The following is a 21,354-nucleotide window of genomic DNA, read 5'->3' as shown; positions in this document are numbered from 1 at the left end:
AGGCAGAGCGCGAGACTCGGCGGGTGACGGCTGTGGCGGTGATGGCCGCTGAGTCCGGGCACATGGACATGGGTGCCGAGGCCCTACCGGGCCCCGACGAGGCCGCCGCGGCAGCAGCCTTTGCAGGCAAGTGCCGCCCGCCCGCGGTGCCCGCGCACCCGCCCGCGCACACAACCCGGGCACCTGTGCGCACCTGCCCTCACACGCAGCCCATGCACCTGTCCACACCTGACCTGCGCGCGCCGGCCCCAGACACAAACTGGTGCATCTGTGTGCACCTGCCCCGCACCGACCGCACACAAGCAGCCCACGGCAGCCCCGCGCACACCTACCCTGCACTCGCCCTGGAGACCAGCCCGCCCCTCCTCTCCGAGCATATGCCTTTCACATGCCTCACACCTACCTCGTGTGCCTGCCATTCCTGCACGCCTGCCCCATGTGACCAGCCTGACCCTGCCCAGAGTGCACACTTCCCCGAGCCTGCTTCCCGAACTAGTTTACCTTGTGCAAGCCCCATTCCTTCCTGTTGAACACACTGTTCTTCTTCCAGAACCTTCTCAGTACCTGCCTATTGCCTTGCTTGTCTTCTCTGTTTGGCCCTGGTGGTGGTGGTGACAAGGGAGGCTGGGGAGATGAGGGGAGTGGGGATCAGACATGGATCCTGCCCTGGAGCAGCCTGAAGTTGGGTGTGTCTGGTCACTTGGAATCCTAAGGTCCAGTTCAGGGGTGACCCGAGAGCCGGGGAGCAAGGCAGTGCTCACCCAGCTTGGGAGGGCCTCCAGCCTTTGGGAGCAGAGGTCAGCATCATGCTTTGACTCCTTAGAGCCCCCTCCTGGTCTGTCCCTGTCTCCCCACATCTCATTTTCTTTATGGATCTTTCCTTCCCCCTACCATTCCTGGCAAATTCCTGTCCCAGGGAGAAGGTGGCCCATAGTTTTGTTTCTTGCCACACAGAACATTCTCATTCTCGAGTGTCACGACCCATGGAGCCTCAGACTGTGCCCCAAAGCGTCCTTTATAGGTAGTGCCTCCTCAGACCACCATCCCGAAGAAGGTAGAGACTTCCCTGGGTGTTGGAGCCCTTCCCAGCTGGGACCTCCCCAGTTGGGTGTGGGAGGCCTGGAAGAGTGTCCTCGAGTTCCTGCTGCCACGTGTCGTCGGGCACTGTCCCCTAAGGGGCCAGCAGCCTCTGTCCTGGTGGTCCTGGTCACTCGGGTGTTTATCCAGCCCAGAGCCCCGGGGGCGGGGGGCGGCAGGCCATGTCCCGCTTGTCCCAGAGCTGCTGGTCTCTGCCTGCTGTTTGGGGTCCTCGCTAAAGAGGGAAGAAGGCCTTGTGGCCATTAGAGCATTCAGTTCTCATCACAACTGGTTTGATGTTGAGACTTTGGACCATGCTGTTTTCTTCAGGTTTTTGTGCTTTTCAAATGTTTTCTGGATGCAGAAAAGAAATGTGATGTAGTTCATCACAGCGTCCGAGAAATGTATTGGCGTTACGTGTTTTTCCTGCAAAATGTTGTAGTTGTGTTTTTGCATACATGAAAGCATTAAGACTTTTTTCTTCGAAGTTGCTGAGGTCAGATAACTTGCTGGGGCAGGTGACCCGCCAGGTCATGTTTCCCCTCTGAGCCCCTCTTCTCTGGACCGCCGGCTGCTTGGGGTGTCGCCGTGGCCCGGTGCAGGAGCAGGCGGGAACGGCTGTTTGCAGTGCGGTGTGCTGGGCGCTGGGTTCGTGGAACGTGCAGGGCGCTTTGCGCCAGGATTTCGTGAGCACTTCCCAGGGCAGAGACGGCCCTGGGCAGGGCCATTCTGGAACGCCAGGTGACGGAGGGGTCCGCCTGTCCAGCCCAGGCCGGGAGGGGAAGCCTCTTCCGTGGGCAGCGAACGGGAGAGGGGGTCGAGGAGGAGGCGGGAGAGACCTGCGCCCTGCCCTGTGCTGACCTTTGAGAGGGTGCCAGGAAGGGAGGGGTCTCTGTAGGTGGCACTGCCCGAGCCTGGCCACGGCATGATCACAGGACTCACGGAACCGTGGTGTGTGGTTTTATCCTGACGAGAGCGAGAGGCCCAGGGCGGTGTGGCAGAGCCTGCTGCCGCTCGGTGGGAGGGGGCGGGGGCGGGCTTTCGCGGTGAAGAAAAGGCTGCAAGGAGCTGGAGAGCGGCCTTTCTTTTCCTTTTCTAAGGCCCGGATTGCTTGGACTGTGGTCCGGAAGTGTTGAGTGAGCCTTCGTGTAAGAACGTTGCGAGTCCCTTGGTGGGAAGTGCAGATGCCTGTCTGGGCAACGCTGTTTTGGGGCCCTGGCGGGAGCCCCTGGCTCCCACAGGGTGCTGAGTCCGGCTCCTTGTTGCAGAGGTGACCACCGTGACCGTGGCCAACGTGGGCGCCTCCGCGGACAACGTCTTCACCACGTCGGTGGCGAATGCCGCCTCGCTCTCGGGACACGTTCTGGTAAGCCGCTCCATGCGCACTCTTCCCCGGTTCCCCCAGAGGCCCTGCGCCGGGCTGTGTGGCCGCCAGGAGCGGGGTGCTCTGGTCCCCCGTTCTTGCTGGCCGACCGCACGATGGGGGGCTGTGCTGGAGCTTTGCCAGAACTATGAGTTACGGTTTCTTTGTACCTTCGCCTTCGTCGCACACCCGGGACGCTACGCCTGTGCTGTCGTTGGAGCGGCCGCAGCAGCAGCCGCGTCCTCACTGTACCAGCAGAGCGCACTTAAGAGACTTGCTTTACTCAGGGTGTCAGCGCGCCTGAAGCTGATAACTTCACGCCTGTAGAAGGGGCTGGAGCCAGAGGGTCAGGGAGCCGGGGCACAGCCTGGACTGTGCCTCCCGGGCCTGGAAGGTGCAGCGGGTTCTGAGGGCAGGGAGCCCGGAGCCTGGGGTGCTCCTGCTGGGAACTGGCCAGGAGAGGGGGTCTCAGATCTCTGTGGTCCATTGGCCTTGATAAGGAAGATACTTTGCGGCGCCTGGGTGGCTCAGTTGGTTGAGCGTCCAACTTCAGCCCGGGCCATGATCTCCCGATTTGTGGGTTTGAGCCCTGCCTTGAGCTCTGTACTGACAGCTCGGAGCCTGGAGCCTGCTTCGGATTCTGTGTCTCCCTCTCTTTCTGCCCCTCCCCTGCTCGGCCTCTCTCTCTCTTTCTCAAAAATGAACAAACACCAAAAGAATAATAAGGAAAACACTTTGGGTTTCATAAATGAACACAAAACATTTCCTCTTTTCAGTAGAGTGCTGCCTGTCTTCGGTGACCTGGACACGAGCAGTGTGACACCCTGACCGGGGCCCTGCCGTCCAGGTGATGAGCGCAGGCCCTGGGTGCCTGCTCGTGGGGTTGGGGTCCCTCAGCTCCACGAGGCGCCTGTTCTCAGCCCCCCCAACTGGGTTTTCAGATGTAGGGAGACGTCTTCTCTCTGCCTTCGTTGCTTCCACTCTCTCTCACCATGCAAGTGTCAGAACGTACCAGAATGCTGGGTTTGAGCGTCGTCCACCCCAGGGCTGTCTGGGCAAAGCCATGAGTTTGGCAGGGACCCGCCAGGCGTGCGCCTAGGGACAGCGGAGTGGGCCTCTGCTCCAGCAGGGACAGGAGAGGGCGTCTGGCTCAGCCGGGCGAGCAGGGCTGCCTGAAGGGCAGGGCCAGGCCGGCCCAGACGAAGTAGGTGCCGTCACCACAGCACCCACCCGCCGTGGGCAGGTATGTGAGCGGCGTGGCTGGGGAGGCCCTGGCGTCTGGCAGCCATCGGGAGAGCTGTGCCTGTGGACGAGGTCCCTCAGAACCCTCCCTGGGGACCCGTGCACTTCCGGGACGCGAGGGCTCTTCCTGTCTCCGGGCCGTGTCTCACTTCCGCAAGCGACTGGAGCATTTGTTCAGGGCCACCCAGATGTGGCAGTGTCTTTTCTTGTTCTTGGCTCTGTGTTTGTGTCTTTTTTTTATTTTTTAATTTGTTTAATGTTTATTTTTGAGAGACGGAGAGTGAGAGGGGGAAGGCACACAGAACCCGAAGCAGGCTCCAGGTTCTAAGCTGTCAGCACAGAGCCCGATGTGGGGCCTGAACCCACGAACTGGGAAATCATGACCTAGCTGAAGTCAGAGGCCTAAGTGTCTGAGCCACCCTGGCGCCCCTGTGTTTTAGTCTTCTAGCGGCATCTTGAAAGAGCCCACAGAGGCACACTTGGCACCCTTGTTGGTGATAGTTAGCAGGGCCCACGCCCCATGCTAGGGTGTCTGGGAGACTCACGGAATGTTCTTCCGCCCAGTCCGGCAGGACGGCCCTGCAGATCGGAGACAGCCTCAACACCGAGAAGGCCACGCTGATCGTCGTGCACACGGATGGGAGCATCGTGGAGACGGCGGGACTGAAGGGGCCGGCCGCACCCCTCACTCCAGGTGCCGGCACCCCCGGGCGCGCGTGGGGCTCGCGCTGGGGACGACCTGTTTGTTTTATTCCTGGTAAACTCGGAATGAGATTTTCCAGTTCAAGTAAAGAAAGTGGAATTTTCCGAGCTGGGAAAGACCCGCCTGGTGCTGCTAAGCCGGGGTGCTCTGTGGGCAGCCGGGGCCCGCGGTTAGAGTCCGGGTGGCGTGGGTGTCCTTGCCTGGTCATCGGGGTGCGTCCGGCGTCTCTTACTCCCAGAGTGCCTCCTTTGCCGCAGGCCCTCAGTGCCCTCCGACCCCCGCAGCGCCCGGCCAAGAGAGGGGCGGGACCAAGTACAACTGGGACCCCTCGGTGTACGACAGCGAGCTGCCCGTGCGCTGCCGGAACATCAGCGGCACGCTGTTCAAGAGCAGGCTGGGCTCAGGTGAGCGCGGCCCGGGCCACGCCGCCGCCCCGTGTGCCGCTGTCCCGCCCGCGGACCCACGGTACCCAGTGCTGACCAGGCAGGGGCAGACGTGGCTCACGACCCCAGGCACTAGAGCTGCGGCCCTGGACAGGCTTGGGGCATGGTGGGGGCGCAGTGAGAAGACAGTGACCCGTGGGAGGGAGAGCTGGGGAGGGGGCCCCTGGGTCAGCTTGGGGGCCACAGAGAAAGTTCCTGGGGGCGGGGCAGGTGGCGAGAGGTCAGCGTAAGACCAGGGTGAGCCTGCGGTGGCCGTGGACGCTGGGTCGGGGAGGTGCGGTGGGCCTGCAAGTGGATTCGTGGTGGGGGTCTGCCTGCTGGGGGCCAGCCGCGGGGGAGGGGGTCACACAGGGCCAGCGGGGGCTGGGGGGACTGTGGGTCTGTGGGGCATCTGAGGGGCCTGCTGGGGCTCCTGGGGTGGGCGGCGCGGTCACTTGCTGGTCCTCGTGTCACTTCAGGCGGCCGGGGCCGATGCATCAAGCAGGGAGAGAACTGGTACAGCCCGACCGAGTTCGAAGCCATGGCCGGAAGGGCCAGCAGCAAAGACTGGAAGAGAAGCATCCGCTACGCGGGCCGGCCACTGCAGTGCCTCATTCAGGTGCGGGCGGCGGGCCCTGCCGGTGTCCTGGTGTCTCGCACGGGCCTGCGGTGGCTGCCGGGGGTGCCTGAGGCGCGTCCCCCCCCCCCCCGCGGTGGCTTCCCTGCAGTAAGAGGGGAGGGCTTCCCACTGCTGTCGGCAGTAGCGCTGAGCGTCTCTGTCAGGAAATAACGCCCGTAGAGTCTCCAGCTCCCGGCAGGGACGCGGTGCACCCTGCCGCCCATAATGGGCTGTACGACAGGGACATGTGAGGAGGAGACGCTCCTGGAAATGACAGGGTCTTGTCTGTACGAGGGGAGACACGCCGCAGAGCGGGTGGACGTGAGGCTCTCTCACGGGCTGTGTCCCCTCTGAATTTCAGGACGGGATCTTGAACCCTCACGCTGCCTCGTGCACCTGTGCCGCCTGCTGTGACGACATGACCCTGGTGAGTGGCCGAGGACACGTGTGAGCAGGCAGGGCCACGGCGATGCCCCGAGCCCTATGCTCTCCTGCCCCTGCCCTGCACACGCCTCTGGCACCCCTGCAGCTGATCCAGGGGCTTTACCAGTTTCTCCCTCAGATTCCGTGTCTCTCCCGTCGCTCTGAGGGGTGGGCGGTGCCCGGAGAGCGTGAGTGGGGCCGCACCTGTGCCCTCGCCACCTGGCCGCCTGTATATATATGTATATATATATATATATATATATATACATATATATACAAATATTTTTGTATCCTAAACTAACAGTTCCAAAAGGAATGACTCTTCATTGGTTTTAACATTTATTGCTGCATAGCTTCCGAAAAGTGGTAGTAATTTGTGATGTATGAATATCCTAGTTTTGTCTCAGTCTTCCTTACTGGTAGGTTCTACTTTAAAATGTTTTCAAATTAACTAAAAAGCTGTTTGATGAGATTTCCTGGTTTTGTTTTGATTACTCATCAAATTAATTATTAAAACTTAGGAAAGGAGATGTAATTGGAGAGACATATCATGGTCTTGGGTGGGAACATGAAATGTCCTAAAATTGTCCGGTTCATGCTTGGATTAAATATTTTAGTGGAGTAAACAATGGGATATTTGTGTGAAAATGAAATAACTTTGAAGTTCACTTGGGGCGCCTCCGAGATTTTGTCGGGGGAAGAAGAGCCTAGGGGCACATCTGTCCCGCGAGAACTCCTTGCGGTTGCTCCAGAACGAGGAGACAGGTGAGAACAGACCACGCACAGGATGCCTGCGGGAAGACGTCCCGGGAAGACCTGGACCCTGGGCCGCGGGAAGACACGGGGGACGCCCTGAGCGGGGCAGCCGCGCGGGCCAGGGCTGGAGGCGCTGCCCCCCGCCGTCCGCAGGCTCCGCACGGCGCCTCGGAATCCTGGCGGGGCTCTTCGGGGCTTTACAGCCCGTAAGGAGAGGCAAGGAAGTGCGACCGCCGGAGCGACTTGGAAGAAAAGACTGAGGTCGGAGGGGCTCCAGCCCGGGGGGACCTTCCCCGCTGCTGCCCGGGCGGAGAGTGCGGCGGCCGGGCTGCCTGTGTGCTCCCGGGCCGTGTGTGTGCTCCCGCACGAGGGCGGTGCTGCGCGCCCGGCCTCAGCCTTGCATTTCACGTGCAGGTGAATTCAAAATGGATCGCAGGTCCCAGTTCATCCAAAACACAGAGCTCATGTTTTGGGAAGAAAACACGCGAGAACTTCATGGCCTGGGGCTGCTCAGACGTGAGACCGAAGGCAGGATCCATAAACTGACGACGTGCGGAAGCCGACTAGTAACTTCTCAAGCTCTAGCTTCCGCTGCAGGGATGGTCCCCGGGGACCGGCTGTCCAGGGACGGGCCGTGTGCTCCTGCCTGGGGAGTGTGGCGCTCCGGCCGGGACCTGCCTACTCCTCGTCCCTCCCGCCCCAGCGCCGGGACCCCGGTTCGGGTGGCCTTGGACGAGGGCACGGGGCTCCCCTGCTGCACTGGGACACCTCCAGCCCTGGCTCCGAGTTGCAGAAACCAAGTTCCGGGGAGGTGTGGCTGAGAGACCGGCGGCTCCTTCCCTCACAGCCTCCTCTCGGAGGGCAGAGGCCCGTCCGAAGTGGCAGGGCAGGAAGGCCACCCCCCCCAGCGTCGTCCCCCCAGCTCTGGAGCCTGGAGAGGAGGCTGGTGGGCAGGGAGAGCACCGCTCGTCTGGGGGAGCAAGGGAGGCGGCAGCTGGGAAGAGTCCATCCGGGATAAGAACAGGCCTCAGAGATTTGGCTCAGAACCCCCTGGAGCGGAGACCCAGTGCAGTTGGATCGCATAGGGGAGCATCTGTGCCCGTGCTGGCTGTGACGCCCCTCCCACTGCCCCGGAGCAGCCGGCCATGACCTGGTCCACGGCCACGGGAAGCCCTGGAGAGGAGTCCGGCTCCGTGCTGCCACAGCGTGTCCCTAAAATGTCCAGGGTTCAACAGAGCGTTGTAAGACCTGCAAAGAGACAGGATGTGAGAACCACTCAGAAGAAAACAGGCTGCGGGCATGACCCAGGGCTTCCAAGGACCCCCTTTATGCCCAGAGTGGAGGGCACCCATCCGAAGAAGAGGAACAGAAGGAAGTGGGCTCTGTGTGCTCGGGGGCCGCAGGGGACACAGCCAGGGCGGGACTGTGACCCCGGAGCCTGGCCTCCCCACAGGCCTGAGGCTGGACAGCCAAGTGTCAGGCGTGGTGCTGGCTTCTGCCCTTCCGTCTGCTCTCAAAGCCTCTTCAGACCTGCTGGAATGTTCTGTCCTGGCAGGCAGGGCCCCTCCTCCTTCACTGGGTCCTTGTTTTCTGTCTTCTAGCAATCCCTGAGAATCCCGGGTGCTGACAATATGTTCTCCTGTTTTTAAACTGTTATTTGTAGATTCTTTTAAAAAGAATCGTTTCTGTCCTTGGGGGACCTTGGGGCCCGCAGAGAGGTTGGGCCTCTGCAGCTCCCTGCCCGCAACCCCGCCGTGCCCCCTGTGGGGGCAGCACTGGCCCCGTCTCACCGCACCTCTCCCCCCAGAGCGGCCCTGTCAGGCTCTTCGTCCCCTACAAGAGGCGCAAGAAGGAGAATGAGCTGCCCGCGACCCCCGTGAAGAAGGAGTCCTCCAAGAACATCACGCTGCTCCCTGCCACCGCCGCCACCGCCTGTGAGTTTGAGTGAGGCGGAGCCGCGGCCCTTGAGACCCCTGGGGCTCCCTTGTTCCGGGCAGGGACACCCCTGTGTCCCTCATCTCTGTAGATGGCCTGGCAGTGTCCCCAGCAAGTGTTTCCTAGTGAAAGGAGCCAGGAGCCGAGCCTCCTGGGAGGGGGGTGTCGCGGGACCTCCTTCCTTAGGAAGGTTCCTGAGTTCCGGCCTTGGCAGCGCTCAGCCCCCCTGTGTGGACAACTCGCACGGTTACCTCTGAGCCCGGGCCAGGCGGGCGCAGGAAGCCCAGCTGTGGGCGGTGGGCGAGGCAGGGACCTCGGTGTTGTGGGCGCCCGCGCTCCCGAGGCTGCAAACCTGCATCTGCAGAGACACCCCCCCCCCCACCCCGCCATGGTCCCTGCAGCCGTGGGACTCAGCGGAAGGGCTGAGGGGGCACAGCTGCTTTCATCTTCAACCTCTGTGAACTTTTTTATTAAAAATTTTTTAAACATTTATTTATTTTTGAGAGAGACAGAGTGAGGGAGGGGCAGAGAGAGGGAGACAGAATCCGAAGCAACTCCAGGCTCCGAGCTGTCAGCACAGAGCCCGACTCGGGGTCAGACTCATGACCATGAGATGGTGTCCTGAGCTGAAGTTGGCCGTTTCACCCACTGAGCCTCCCAGCCTCTGTGAACGTCTTGCTTCATTCTAGCCACAGAGTAGTTTTACAGTTATTTCCAGCTCTGTGTTTTGTTTCTGATGCCGCCCGTGCCTCGGCCCTGGTTCCCGTCAGAGGTGCCGGGCCCCTGCCCGTGGCCTGGCTTTGGCCTGTGCTGTGGACAAGCCAGTGGTAAGAAGTGCTTCCACTTTTCCAGTCACCGTGACCCCCTCAGGACAGATCACTACCTCGGGCGCGCTGACCTTTGACCGGGCGTCTACCGTGGAGGCCACCGCCGTCATCTCCGAGAGCCCCGCCCAGGGTGACGTCTTTGCAGGAGCCACGGGTGAGCTGTCCCTGGCACCCGCCCACCTCGTGGCCGCATGAGTCACCCCTCCTGACCTGGGGCCTGGCGGCAGCCTGGAGCAGGGATGTGGGGGGGGGGGGGGGGGGGGGGGGGGGGGGGGGGGGGGGGGGGGGGGGGGGGGGGCGGGCGTGCGGCAGCCCGGAGCAGGGGCGTCGGGGGGCGGGTGGCAGGCAGCCCTGCGTGCGTGCGAGCGGTCCAGTAGTTGTGACAGGAAATGCCCAGTTTGCCAACTCCTGCCGTGGACCAGCTGCAAGGCAGAAACACCTGGAGTCAGAGAAAGAGCGGAGATCAATGTTCGCCCCGTACTTGGCCTGCTGGATCCCAGACGCCAGCAATTCAGACAGTTCACCTCGCTTCTGGGGCTTAGGGGCTCCCTTTGGACGGTGCGGCTGGACACGTGTTGAGATTTAGCATGTGTGCGGCCCCAGCCAGGCCCCGCGGTCCCACGGCTGTCTGTCCCTCTCATCCCTGACAGTGCAGGAGGCAGGCGTGCAGCCCCCGTGCAGAGTCGGCCACCCGGAGCCGCACTACCCAGGGTATCAGGACAGCTGCCAGATCGCCCCCTTCCCAGAAGCGGCGCTGCCAACGTCTCATCCCAAAATAGGTGGGTGGCCTGCCGGCCCGCGTCCCCAGGCCGCTCCCGGGAGAGACTTTGTGAGTGAAGTAGGGCTTGTGTGGGCTCTTTCCTGTCGCTGCGCTGGATCGGGGTGGGTGAGGGACAGCTGGGCCCCTGCATTTGTGAATGCACTCGTGCGGTCTGCTCGGGGACCCGAGACGCCGCCAGGCCCTTGCAGAGGGGGGCTGTGAGTTCGGGCGGGCTCCTGCGGTGGGGCCCCGGCGTCCCCGGAGCCGGCGTGGGGCTCGGTGTCCGGAGAGACATGGAATGGCCGGTGTTTGCAGCGTTCCCCGCCTGACGCCTGGACGGCCGCACACCACATACACGTTTCGGCCTCAGCCTTTCATTTAAGTGCACGCCTGAACACGTCTGTGTCAGGGAGCTTCCGAAACCCAAGCTGGTGGGCGTTTGTGTGTTTCACATTTTGGCAGTTCTAGACGACATCACGACAGAAACGTGTAGTTTTTCAGACGCACCGCCTTCCTTCCGTTCTCCTGGGCTTGCTCACCGAGCTTGTGCCTCCCCCACCCCACGGAACGGGCGCCAAACTGTGGCCGCGGGCCGCTCAGCACGTGGAGGCGGGGGCGTGTGCACACGCTTGTCGAGTCCCCAGCTCCCATCCACACCTCGGGGCTCCTCCTGGCTGCTGCTTCTCCACCTTTGTGACGCCCACCTCCTCCCGTGACACCTGAGTCCTGTGACCCTTGCTCAGGACCCCGTGTGTGGCCACGGACGTCGGCCAGGACCAGGGCACTGTCGATGTGCTTGGGTCGGAGCCCCCGCTGCAGGGTGCCCCGGCCCCTCCCCGTCCGAGCGGCCACCCTGCGTGGGGCACATTTTGTGTGGTCTCAGTCAGCCGTGAGCGTGTGGCTTCCAACCCTGTGCATCTGTGGTTGGTCCTTGGCAAGTGCTTTCTGGTGACAGCATTGGGGGCTTTAACTGTGGTGCTGTGAGAATGTGTCCCCATCTTCTGGGGCGTTTAGGGGGGGCCGCGTGGTACCCATGCCTGTTGGTCATGTGCTCCCACACTTTGCAGTGTTTTTTTTTTTTAAGGATTTTCTTCTTCCTTCCTTCCTTCTTTTCCTTCCTTTTTTTAATTTTAGAGGGAGTGCAAGAGGGGAGGGGCCAAGAGGGAGGGAGTGAGAGAGTTCCAAGAAGGTTCTGCTCTCAGTGCAGAGCCTGACATGGGACTTGATCTCACGGACCCTGAGATCATGATCTGAGCTGAAACCAAGAGCCAGGCAGGTGCTCAGCCAACAGAGCCACCCAGGCGCCCCCTCTTTCCAACATTAGATGAGAAGTTTCAATGGAGACCGCTTTGAAGGGAGGAGATCTATTAATTTCCTGTTTTGTTTTGCTCTCCGAACGTTCCAGTGTTGGCCTCCCTGCCGGCCTTGGCCGTCCCGGCCTCCGCGCCCGCCAAACCCGTCTCCCCCTTGGCGGTGGGCGGGCTGGAGATGTCGGAGGCGCGGAACTGGCTGTGCCTGGAAGAGATGGTCAACTCCCTGCTCAGCACGGCCCAGCAGCTGAAGACCCTATTCGAACAAGCCAAGCAGGCCAGCTCCTACCGAGAGGCCGCCGCGGCCCAGGCCAGGGCCCAGGCGGACGCAGAGCGCAAAGAGGTAATGCCAGCACAGACCGAAGCCGGCGGCTCTGGGGGCCAGCCCGGCGGGATTCCCGCTGGCTTACTGGGCCGTTCCCCACCTGGCTGGAGGAGCAAGACTGGAGACTCGTTTACAAATTAAGCTTTTCTCATATATGACCGAGTGCTGTTGGTGGGGAGGTGTTTGTGCTTTTGTTGTTTTAATTTTGTTAAGTTTATTTATTTTTGAGAGAGAGAGAGAGAGAGAGAGAGAGAGAGAGAGTGTGTGTGAGCAGGGGAGGGTCAGAGAGAGAGGGAGTCACAGACTCCGAAGTAGGCCCCAGGCTCCGAGCTGTCAGCACAGAGCCCGACTCGGGGCTCGAACTCACAGACTGCGAGATCATGACCTGACCCAAAGTCAGACGCTTAACCGACTGAGCCTCCCAAGCGCCCTGTGCTTTTATAAATAAAATTAGTTTATTTCAAAAGGGACAGAATGTTCTAGCACCAGCCATAGTTTTTGGACACTCACCTGTCACAGGCATTATTTACACTTTCAGATTATTGTCACATGGTGAAAATGTGTCTTGTGTTCTGTGAGTTCGGAGACGCATCCCTTGGAGTGTTCTCCAGCCGGAAGCTTCCGCGTCTGAGCCCCTCTGCCGGCATCTCTGGGCCCTCGGAGGCCGCCTCTGTGGCATTCCACTCCCAGCTTCCAGCAGGTTCTTCCGAGTAGGATGCTGGGTGTCTGCGTTCACAGAGTGCAGTGGCCCAATAGTTTTCTTCTCTTGGCGCCTTGTCACTGCAGCCTCTGCAGCTTTTTGTACGCGGCCTGGAGGTTGCGTTGGGCCAGTCTCCCAGGTGACGGTGGGTGCAGGTCACCAGGATCCCCCGGGTCAGAGCAGCACCAGCCGAGGTGCGTGCCAGGCGGGCGAGGTGCGCTTGGAGACGCCTGCGGGGGCGGGGCCACTGATGCGTTCTTGACAGGAGCTTTCTCCGTTACAGGAAATGCGGACTTTGCTTTATAAACAAAAGCCAGATTGGCTTTTTTCCCACCAAATGTATCCTATGAAATTTCTGTTAGTTTATTCCTTCTTCTTATAGATTGGAAGAAAGAAGAGCTTTCCAGGTTCCTAATTTTCTAAAGGATTTAACACGTGATTAGTGTTTTTCCAAGGAAGAGAAACATTGCTTTTCCTGAAGGAGATAAATTAAATATACTTTTTAGAAAACTAGGATTCCAAACTAATCATGATCAGTGATGAATTTTATAGAAAAGACAAAAGCAGGAAAAATAAACCTCTGTCCCTTCACCCTAAGAGAATGCTTGCTGGGCTCTCAAATATTTTGAGAATGTTCTAGATATCACTGGATTCTGATCCAGTTCGATTCCCTTGTCAGGCTCTGTACCTTCAGTTCTTCTCTGAGACTGATGTCCCCCCGCCATGTGTGCCAGCGTGCTGGTGCAGGGATGATGTCCCCCTCCCCCCCAGTGCAGCGTGCTGGTGCACAGGCAATGCCCCCACCCCCCCCCCCGCTGTGCACGGTGTGCTGGTGCTGGTGTGCGGGCAGTATCCCCCGCCCAGCGTGCTGGTCCTCGGGCGATTAGCTGGCGGAGATCAAACAGGGCCCAAGAGCAGATGCCCTTTGCCGGCCGGCATCTGTCTGGCGGCGGCCACGGGGGCTCCTCCCCAACCTGTGCGGGACACCCTGATGCACTCCACGTCGTTTATTAAGAGGTGGGTGTAGCATGGCACCTGAGTGTACCAGCGAAGACGAATGCCCTTGGGCGCTGCGGGGGGGTCACCAGCTGGCCAGGGGCTGGAATCAGGGCGGGGCAGGGTCCCAGGGTCGGGTCCCTGCGGGGCCTCTTCCTGACTGCAGACCCCACGTGGGCCGAGAATCCCATGACCTGATGTGGCCCTGGGGGCCCAACACCCAGAGGCTCAGCATATGTGTCTGGGGGCACGTCCTAGGCAGGCCGCAGGCTCAGAGGTTTGTCCTCTGTAAAAGTGACTTTCCCCTTTGCGCACCGAGTCACCTCACCGAGCTCACCCACCCCAGGGTGGGGGCTCAGGAATCCGGTGTGTTTCTGGAATTCTGCATTGGGGACTTGTCTTTTACCCGTCTGTCCGATTTGGGATGGGCTTGTTTCCATGTGTTTTACACTCTGGGTTATGCCCCGGGCCCTGGTTTTGCTCACGTGTGGGCATCTCGGCCCGCCGGGAGCTCTCCTCTGGCTCCCGTGTCCCTCCGGCAGACTCCCCTCAGTGCACGTGCTGGTGGGCACTTCCTGTGGCATCTGCTGCCCAGGCCTGGGGTCGGCTGTTCCTGTGGGAGCCCCGGCTCCGTCCCCGGAGGATGGTCTCGGGAGCCGTGTTCTGGGGGCCCGCGTGCTCCTTGCCACGGGGGCGTCGTAGCTTCTGGGCCTCGGCCGGCAGTTAGCAACCGAGTGCACACGCAGCTCTCGGGCTTTCTGCACCCGTCTGTCGGCATCTGGGCCTCGAGCAGACACCAGGTCGTGCTGGCGTGTGTCCCTCTGGTTGGAACCACAACTTTTGGTTAAAAATTAATTTTCTCAGGGCCGCCTGGGTAGCTCAGTGGATTAAGTGTCTGACTCCAGATTTCAGCTCAAATTGTGATCTCAGTCTGTGGGATCAAGCCCCACGTTAGGCTCTGTACTGATAGCAGGGAGCCTGCTTGGGATTCTCCCCCCTCCTGCCCCCCAGCTCATGTGCTCTTTCTCTCTCTCAAAATAAATAAACTTGAAACTGTATCTCCCGGAGTGGGCCCTGGGAGGGCCGAGGGCCTGAGGGCACAGACGCCTGATGGAGGTGCTGCCTGGTGTTTTGATTCAAGTTACAGGGTCCCTGCACCCCACCAGCACCGCTGGGTGCTGGGAGCGCAAACTGGGGAGGTCCAGGCCAGCGCCCGCTTGGGCCCTCAGGGACAGGAGTCTCGGGAGACGATTCAGACCCCTCCTTCATCTCCCTGTGTCGTGTGCGCAGGCGCCCCACACCCTGGCAGCCTCTTGTCTGTGGGGTCTACCCCCACCCCCACCCCCGCGCGCTGCGCCTCTGCTCCCTCTCCCTGGGCAATTTTCCATACCAGCCAAGCAGAGGCGGGGGCACCGAGGAGGGCCTGCGTCCAGGCTGGTGCTCCTGGCGCTCCTGTTCCGGAAGTGTCTGAGTGCCCTGGGGGCGGTCTCAGGAGTGCTGGGAGTGATAACGTGTGGGGAAGGAAGCTGCAGCGCCAGCCGGTGGGCTTCCCAGCGGGCGCTTCCACACGGAGCCTGGGCTCTTCGTGAAGACGCGGACTCGGTGTGTGCACTCACACCCTGGCCTGCTGCCCCCACCTCGCAGGCCCTCGCCGCGCCCAGTGTCCCGCGTGGACCCCGTGCCCCAGCCTGGGCAGACGGGGGTCCCGCGCCGAGGTCTGTTCAGGGGAAAGCTGTGCTGGGGGCACTCCGGAGAAAGGGCACAAAGCGTGTGTTTCTGTGACTCCGCAGAGACTGCTGGGCCAGGGGTGGGGGCTGTGGACGCACAGCAGCCGGTGACACGGGTCCCAGTGGCCCAGGGGGCGGCTGCTCATTTCTGGGTTTGGACTCGGCTGCTTACTTGGCAGAAAGGAGCCTCCTCAGCCTCTGGGGACATTCCTGTCCTCTCCCTGGGTGAGGCTGGACACTTTTAGGTGACCACAGGGAGCCGGTTCTGGGGGTGACGGGGAGGCATCCCCACAACACTGACGCCCGTGTCCCTTCTTGCAGCAGTCTTGTGTCAACTGCGGCCGAGAGGCCCTGAGCGAGTGCACCGGCTGCCACAAGGTCAGCTACTGCTCCACCTTCTGCCAGCGCAAGGTGGGTGCTGCCCCCGCCTGGGTGCCCTGCCCACCACCCCATCCCTGCACGTGCCCCCACCCCCCGCCTCCCCCGTCCCCCACACACGTCCCCCCCGCCGCCCTGTCTCCCGCACGCATGCCCCCTGCCACCAGGTCCTCCCCCACAAATGTCTCCCCTGTCTCCCCGTCCGCTGAGTGTCCTGTGCCCCCACCACCTGTACCTTCTAGAGAGGCTGCCGCAGGGGCTCCCTCCCCACCAGGGTGCGGTCTGCCCCCCGCACGCTGTCCCCCCCGCCTGGGCCTCCTGCACATGTCCACAGGCTCCACCGGAGCCCCGGAGCCTCCAGACACTGAGTGTGCCGGTGCGGTGGCCCGAGGCCGTCAGGGGCGGCCACTTCCACAGAAGCCGGAGCGGCTGTTCGTGTGTGCACGTGTGTGTGTGTGTGTGTGTACGCTCGAGCGTCTTCCCGCTGTCCACAGCTGTCTTCTGGAGTCCTGGTGCTAGCCGGCTCAGGTGTCCCTGCCTTCCCCGGCCCACACTCAGCATGGTGGCTTGTGGCCCAGTGGCCCGGGCTGTCACTGTCTTCTTGGTGCTGATTTGAAACTTCGCAGAGTTAAGAAGGGCTGTTGTTTCATGGATGAATAGTGGCTTAATGGAGCCCTTAGCGTGGCCCCCGTGCTGCTTTTAGGAGGCGACGTGTGCCTGCTGACACCACTGTCCCCATCAGGGGACTCACCACTTGGTGGCTTTCGGGAGCCTCTGTCCTCAGCATGTCTGGAGCAGGAGTCGCAGATGGCAGGCGGAGGCGGGTCAGGGTGACAGTCAGAGCCCTCGGGCACGTCACGTCCCACCAGGTGTGCAGATGCCTGAGGGCCTCCTGCCGGGCTGTGAGCACGCGGCAGGAGAGGAAGGGGCCCCAGAGGTGCTTGAGAGCATTTTGCACCCAAGGGCTTGGTGGCCTGTCGGTGTGACTGTGGGGCGGCCCCTGGCGCGTGGGGCTCAGAGCCTGCGTTTCCCCTGCAGGTGTCAGCCGGCATCTGCACGGAGGACGCAGCAGCCAGGGCTGCTCTGGCTTCAGGGCAGCAGTAGCCTGTGCCCGGGGCTCTGCAGGAGGGGCTGGGGCCCAGGGGGCCAGGGAGGGCGGCGGGCTCCGCGCTGGCACTGCGGTCTGGCTGGCCCTGGGCCTTCCTCACGCGGGTCTGCTTCTTGACGGCATCGCTCCAGGTCGGGTTCTGTCGGCGGGCGGACTGCAGCCTGGGGACGTCCCTTTGTGGAGCAGGCGGGTTAGACTTCAGGTGGTAGCTTTGTCCTCCTCCGACGCGCCGTGGTTATCAAGACATGCTTTGGCTTTATTTCTGTGAATTGATGTAAAATGAATTTCAAAAATGGTAATTCTCATGTTGGACCCAAAGCGCACACCGGGCAGGGTGTATGAAGACAGAGGCCTGGGGGCCTCCCGTGACTGGCAGTCCCGTCGGGACCGGCTCCCTCGATCCCTCCTCTCCTGGGAAGCCGTGAGCGGACGTCAGTGCTGTGGGGCGGACGAGGGCCGCGACCGTTGTGGGTTCTAACCTGCAGACCTGGTCTCCTTTCTGCATCTTTTTAAAAACATGTTTTATTTATTTTTGAGAGACAAAGAGAGACAGCGCAAGCAGGGGAGGTCAGAAAGAGAGGGACACCCAGAATCGGAAGCAGCTCCAGGCTCTGAGCTGTCAGCACAGAGCCCGACATGGGGCTCGAACCCACGAACCGTGAGATCATGACCTGAGCCCAAGCCGGATGCCCAACCTCCGGAGCCGCCAGGCGCCCCTCCTTTCTGCGTCTTGTGCACATGGCCTCTACAGCACTCGCCCGTTCTCAGGGTGAGATCTGGGCGTTGCTAGTCCTTGTGGCGCCAGCGCCACAGCCCAGTCGTCACCCCTGACGGCCCCACGGGCCCCCAGCCACTGAGAACCACGGGTCTACTTCCTTCGCTGCTGTGTTGGCCTCTCCCGGGCACGGTGCGCAGCGAGTGCCTAATGTATGGTCTCGGGCACCTGGCTTCTCTTGAGGGCACGTTTTCGGGGCTCATCCAGTCCAGGGCACCAGCCCGGGCTTCACCCCTTTTCTCCCGCTCCCTCTGGCCATCCTCTCGCACGTTTTTGTCCCTTCCCGGGCAGACCATTCCTCACCTGTCCGGGCGGGGACCTCGGCGTGGCTGTGCGGGCAGTGCGGTCAGTTTATGTATGGCTTTGCTGAGCAGGTTCCAGACCGCTTTCCCAAGTGGCCGCAGGTCCTGCCCCCCCCCCCCCCCGCCAGCGCGTGGCGTGGCCCAGTAGCTGCCAGCTGGCAATCCTGTAACGACCAGTCCTGCGGGCATCTTGTCCCTCACTCTGTGGGCAGCCATAGGTCTCCCTTGGGGAGATGTCTGTTCGGATCTTCTGCCCACGTTTGAATTGGGTGTTTCCTCTTACGGAGCAGAGAGGGCCCTGTGCCCTCTCCGGACACGGCCCTTCCTCAGGTGCGAGGCTTACAAGCATTCCCCCCAGCCCGTGACTCGCCTGCCACTTTCTCAGTAGTGCCATTTGCAGGGCCGGAGTTTTTAATGCTGGTGAAGTCAGTTTGTCAAGCAAGGGTTTCACGGGGGTCACACTGTAGGGGCCGCGCCTCAGAACCGCCTCTCGTTTTCCCCCAAAACGCGAGTGACTCACGCTGTCCTGTTTGCCGCCGTGACGCCTTCTGGGCTCACGGTCCCGGGTGGCGTGACGCGGTGGCCAGGCGGCCTGTGTGGTGGGACACACCGCTTGCGTTCCCAGAATTGGTTTGTAGGTCATTTCCAGGTAGACTTCCATTTTTTTGATATAATTATTTCAGATTTTATTGTCTTATTGTGGAAATAGGGCACGCTTGTAGAGAATGTGGGAAACAGCCCAGCGCAGAGGTGGCCGGCGGAGTCCGCCGTCCCCGAAGCACCCGTGAGCACTTCCCTTTGCCGAGAGTGTGTTCATGTTCGTCCGGATCACAGCGTTTCTCGACCAAACCCTCACCTCCCGTTCTGCGGAGGGCTCCGTCCATTTTGACAGTCACGGCCCTTGTTCAGCCTGGCCACCGGGCCTCCTGCAGAGCCCTGGGCCGGGCCCAGAGGTGGCTCCTCCCCGCCTGCAGTCGGGCTCCAGCCTCGCCTGGGCTCAGCCCCGTCTCCCCCTGCTAACAGGCGGTTAGCAGCACCCACCCTGGCCGGGGACTTGGGTCCCCCCCCAGCGCACCTGCCCTGTCCCAGCCCTCTTGTGGGCCACGGCCACCGACCCCTTCTGTGGAGCGGAGGCGGGCCCCAGCTTTGTCTGTCGTCTGTGCCGCTGTAAGGAACTCCGCGGGCCGTGGCTACTGGCACCCGCATTTCCTCGCACGTGCGGCTGTTCCTTTGTGTCTGGGAAAGGCAGCAGAGGGGCCAGAGCGCAGGCGCACCTCAGGGTGTGTGTCCGTGGGGCTCGCCCTGCTCGTCTGCCGTCTGCGCGGGCCCTTCCCACGTGGGGTGGGCTTTGAGGGGGACGCCCCTGCCCTGGGCCCTGCTCCCCAGGCTGCGCTGAGGTCACACGGAGCCTGCCCTTCCTTTCAGGACTGGAAGGACCACCAGCACATGTGCGGCCAGTCGGCGGCTGTGACCGTCCAGGCAGACGAGGTCCACGTCACCGACAGCGTGATGGAGAAAGTCACCGTGTAAGGGTCCTCAGGTCCCCTCTCCGGGGTGCCGCGGGGCTGCCGCAGGTCGGGGACTTTGGAGGATGTTGAGAAGGTAAAAACACTTGCTGGTCAAGTTGTTAACAGACTTTAAGTGACCTGTGCCCTTGGAAATGAGCTCCTGCCTCCCAGAAGCCCTGAGGGAGGTTGGGCGGCGGCAGGACCCCGGCCCGGGCCCTAGGCGCCTTCTCGCGGTGCTCTTTTTTATCCCCTGGTCTCCCCCTCGGGTGTGTCGTGTGCTGTAACACGCGTGTACATACATGTGTCTGTCAATAAAACTGATATGTCTGCCCCACTGGGACCGGTGACTCCAGCTCTGACTTCCCAGACGCCCCGGGGGTTGGCTGGAGCTCAGCTTCCTGTTTCTTGCCGTGCAGCTTGGAGGTCACAGCTCCCAAGGGTGTGGACCAGCGAGTGGGCGGGGCCAGGCCGGCCTCCGCCTGCAGCCATCTCCCCGGCGGCCTCTCGCTGGGTCATGGCCACCACACGGCCTTCCGTCTTCCAGCACGAGGCTATAGCCCGAGAGCCCGGGTGGCCCTGCGTCTGCCCGCCTGCACTGAGGCCAGAGAGGGGGCAGCGCCTGGAGCGCTTGGCTGGCTCTGGAAGTGGGACCTGCTTTCCCTGCTGACCCAGAGTGGTGCCAAGGAGCAGTTGCCCATGTTCTGGAAGCTTCTATGGGTTTCCAGAAGCGCTCTGGTGGCCCCAGAGCCCTTGGCCTGCCGTGGTTCTGTTTCCTCTGCACTCACGGGGGCTCTGCTGTGCCGGGGAGAGAAGGTGAAGGCCCAGCCCAGCCGGACACGCACCCAGAGTGCACAGCAGGCGCAGCCCCTGGGCGCTGCGGTGTCTGCACACTTCCCTGGGTTTTCATGCTCGTCTCTGAGTGCTGTTTCTGTGGGCTGGTGAGAGTTCCTCTAGCCCTGACTCTTCTGGGGCTCCTACTTCCAGAAAGTTCTCCCAAGTCTGTAGCACCCTAAAGACTTGGCTTTAGAGACGCTGGCTTCAGAACGAGCTGAGAGGGCAGCCAAAGTCCCGATGGGAAGCGGGTGTGAGCATGGGGGTCCCGGAGCGGCCGCTCTGTCCTCCGAGCTGAGCCCGGCTGCCAGAGGCACCGCTGGGGTGGGGTGGGCCTGGCCCTGGCCTGGCGACGGACCCCAGCCCCACTGCTCCTGGGGCGCCCATGCGGGACGGCTCCCCAAAGCCGTCCCCGCCTCTGCCCTCATGACCTCTGCGGACTCAGCTGGGGTATTTTGATTTTCTTTTACTGAGTTTAGCATGTACTTGAGTAACCGAATTTCATCTTCCTGCCTTTGCCGGCACCTCTCAGGGAGATGAAGGCCGAGGGGTCTGGATGTGTGCCCCAGGCCAGGGACGTAGTGAGGGCGGTGGGGGTTGACCCTGGCCCCATGAGGCACCCCAGAACACACCGCTGCAGACCACCTTGGGGGAGGGGGCGCGTCTTAGCTCCCGCTGTGGCCCTGCCTCCCTGAGTTTGCTCCGTGTAGAAGTGGCAGGAAAGGGGACCCGGGGGCGTGTCAGCCCCAGCGAAAGGGATCTGGAAGCAACCCCCCAAACCTGAAAACACTAAGAAAGCCCGTCCCTTCTCCGGGAAAGACTGCCGCGTGCCCCGCTGTGGGGCCAGCTCCCTCTGCCGGGGGCGGGGGCGGCTCACTCCTCTGAGAAACACCCCTCAGGACTGCAGGCTCTCACAGCCCTAGGCCTGTGGAGGGCTCTTCACTTAGGCCTGGCGGGGGGATGGCTCCTGGAAATTGCCCTTGGGGGCTCAGGCTTTGTTACTGGTCCTAAGAGCTCCATGTCAGGGCTTCTGAGGACATCTCCAGCCTCGAGGGACAGGCAAGCGGCTGGCCTCTGTCAGTGGCCAGCACAGGCCGGGTGTTCAGGGCGTGGCAGGCTGGGGTGACCCTTGGTGTCAGTGGGCGCAGCCAAGGCGCCTCGGGGGTCCTCCCAGTCAGCCAGGCCCTCTGTGACTCCATAGGTCCCCCTCGCCCGCCTCCACCCCCCGTTCTTTGTGCCCACCTTGTCCCCCCCCCCCCCCCCCCCC

General features: G+C 61.9%; 1 protein-coding gene across 1 annotated transcript; it reads left to right on the top strand.

Moving 5' to 3' along the window:
- The first annotated feature begins 6 nt into the window (after nucleotides 1–6).
- Nucleotides 7–19,596, top strand: DEAF1 (DEAF1 transcription factor). Its single transcript, XM_029957065.1, has 12 exons — nucleotides 7–126; nucleotides 2,346–2,443; nucleotides 4,247–4,376; nucleotides 4,643–4,789; nucleotides 5,287–5,426; nucleotides 5,788–5,853; nucleotides 8,413–8,539; nucleotides 9,393–9,521; nucleotides 10,018–10,146; nucleotides 11,533–11,780; nucleotides 15,507–15,596; nucleotides 19,174–19,596. Exons 1-12 carry the CDS (start codon nucleotides 42–44, stop codon nucleotides 19,276–19,278), a joined length of 1,494 nt encoding a protein of 497 aa, XP_029812925.1. The 5' UTR covers nucleotides 7–41; the 3' UTR covers nucleotides 19,279–19,596.
- The last annotated feature ends 1,758 nt before the right edge of the window (nucleotides 19,597–21,354 follow it).

Source organism: Suricata suricatta, chromosome 11 (genome assembly GCF_006229205.1).
Source record: "Suricata suricatta isolate VVHF042 chromosome 11, meerkat_22Aug2017_6uvM2_HiC, whole genome shotgun sequence".
In the NCBI taxonomy this organism is placed as follows: Eukaryota; Metazoa; Chordata; class Mammalia; order Carnivora; family Herpestidae; genus Suricata; species Suricata suricatta.
The sequence above is the reverse complement of the archived record's forward strand: the minus strand, read 5'-3'. Positions and strand labels throughout refer to the sequence as shown.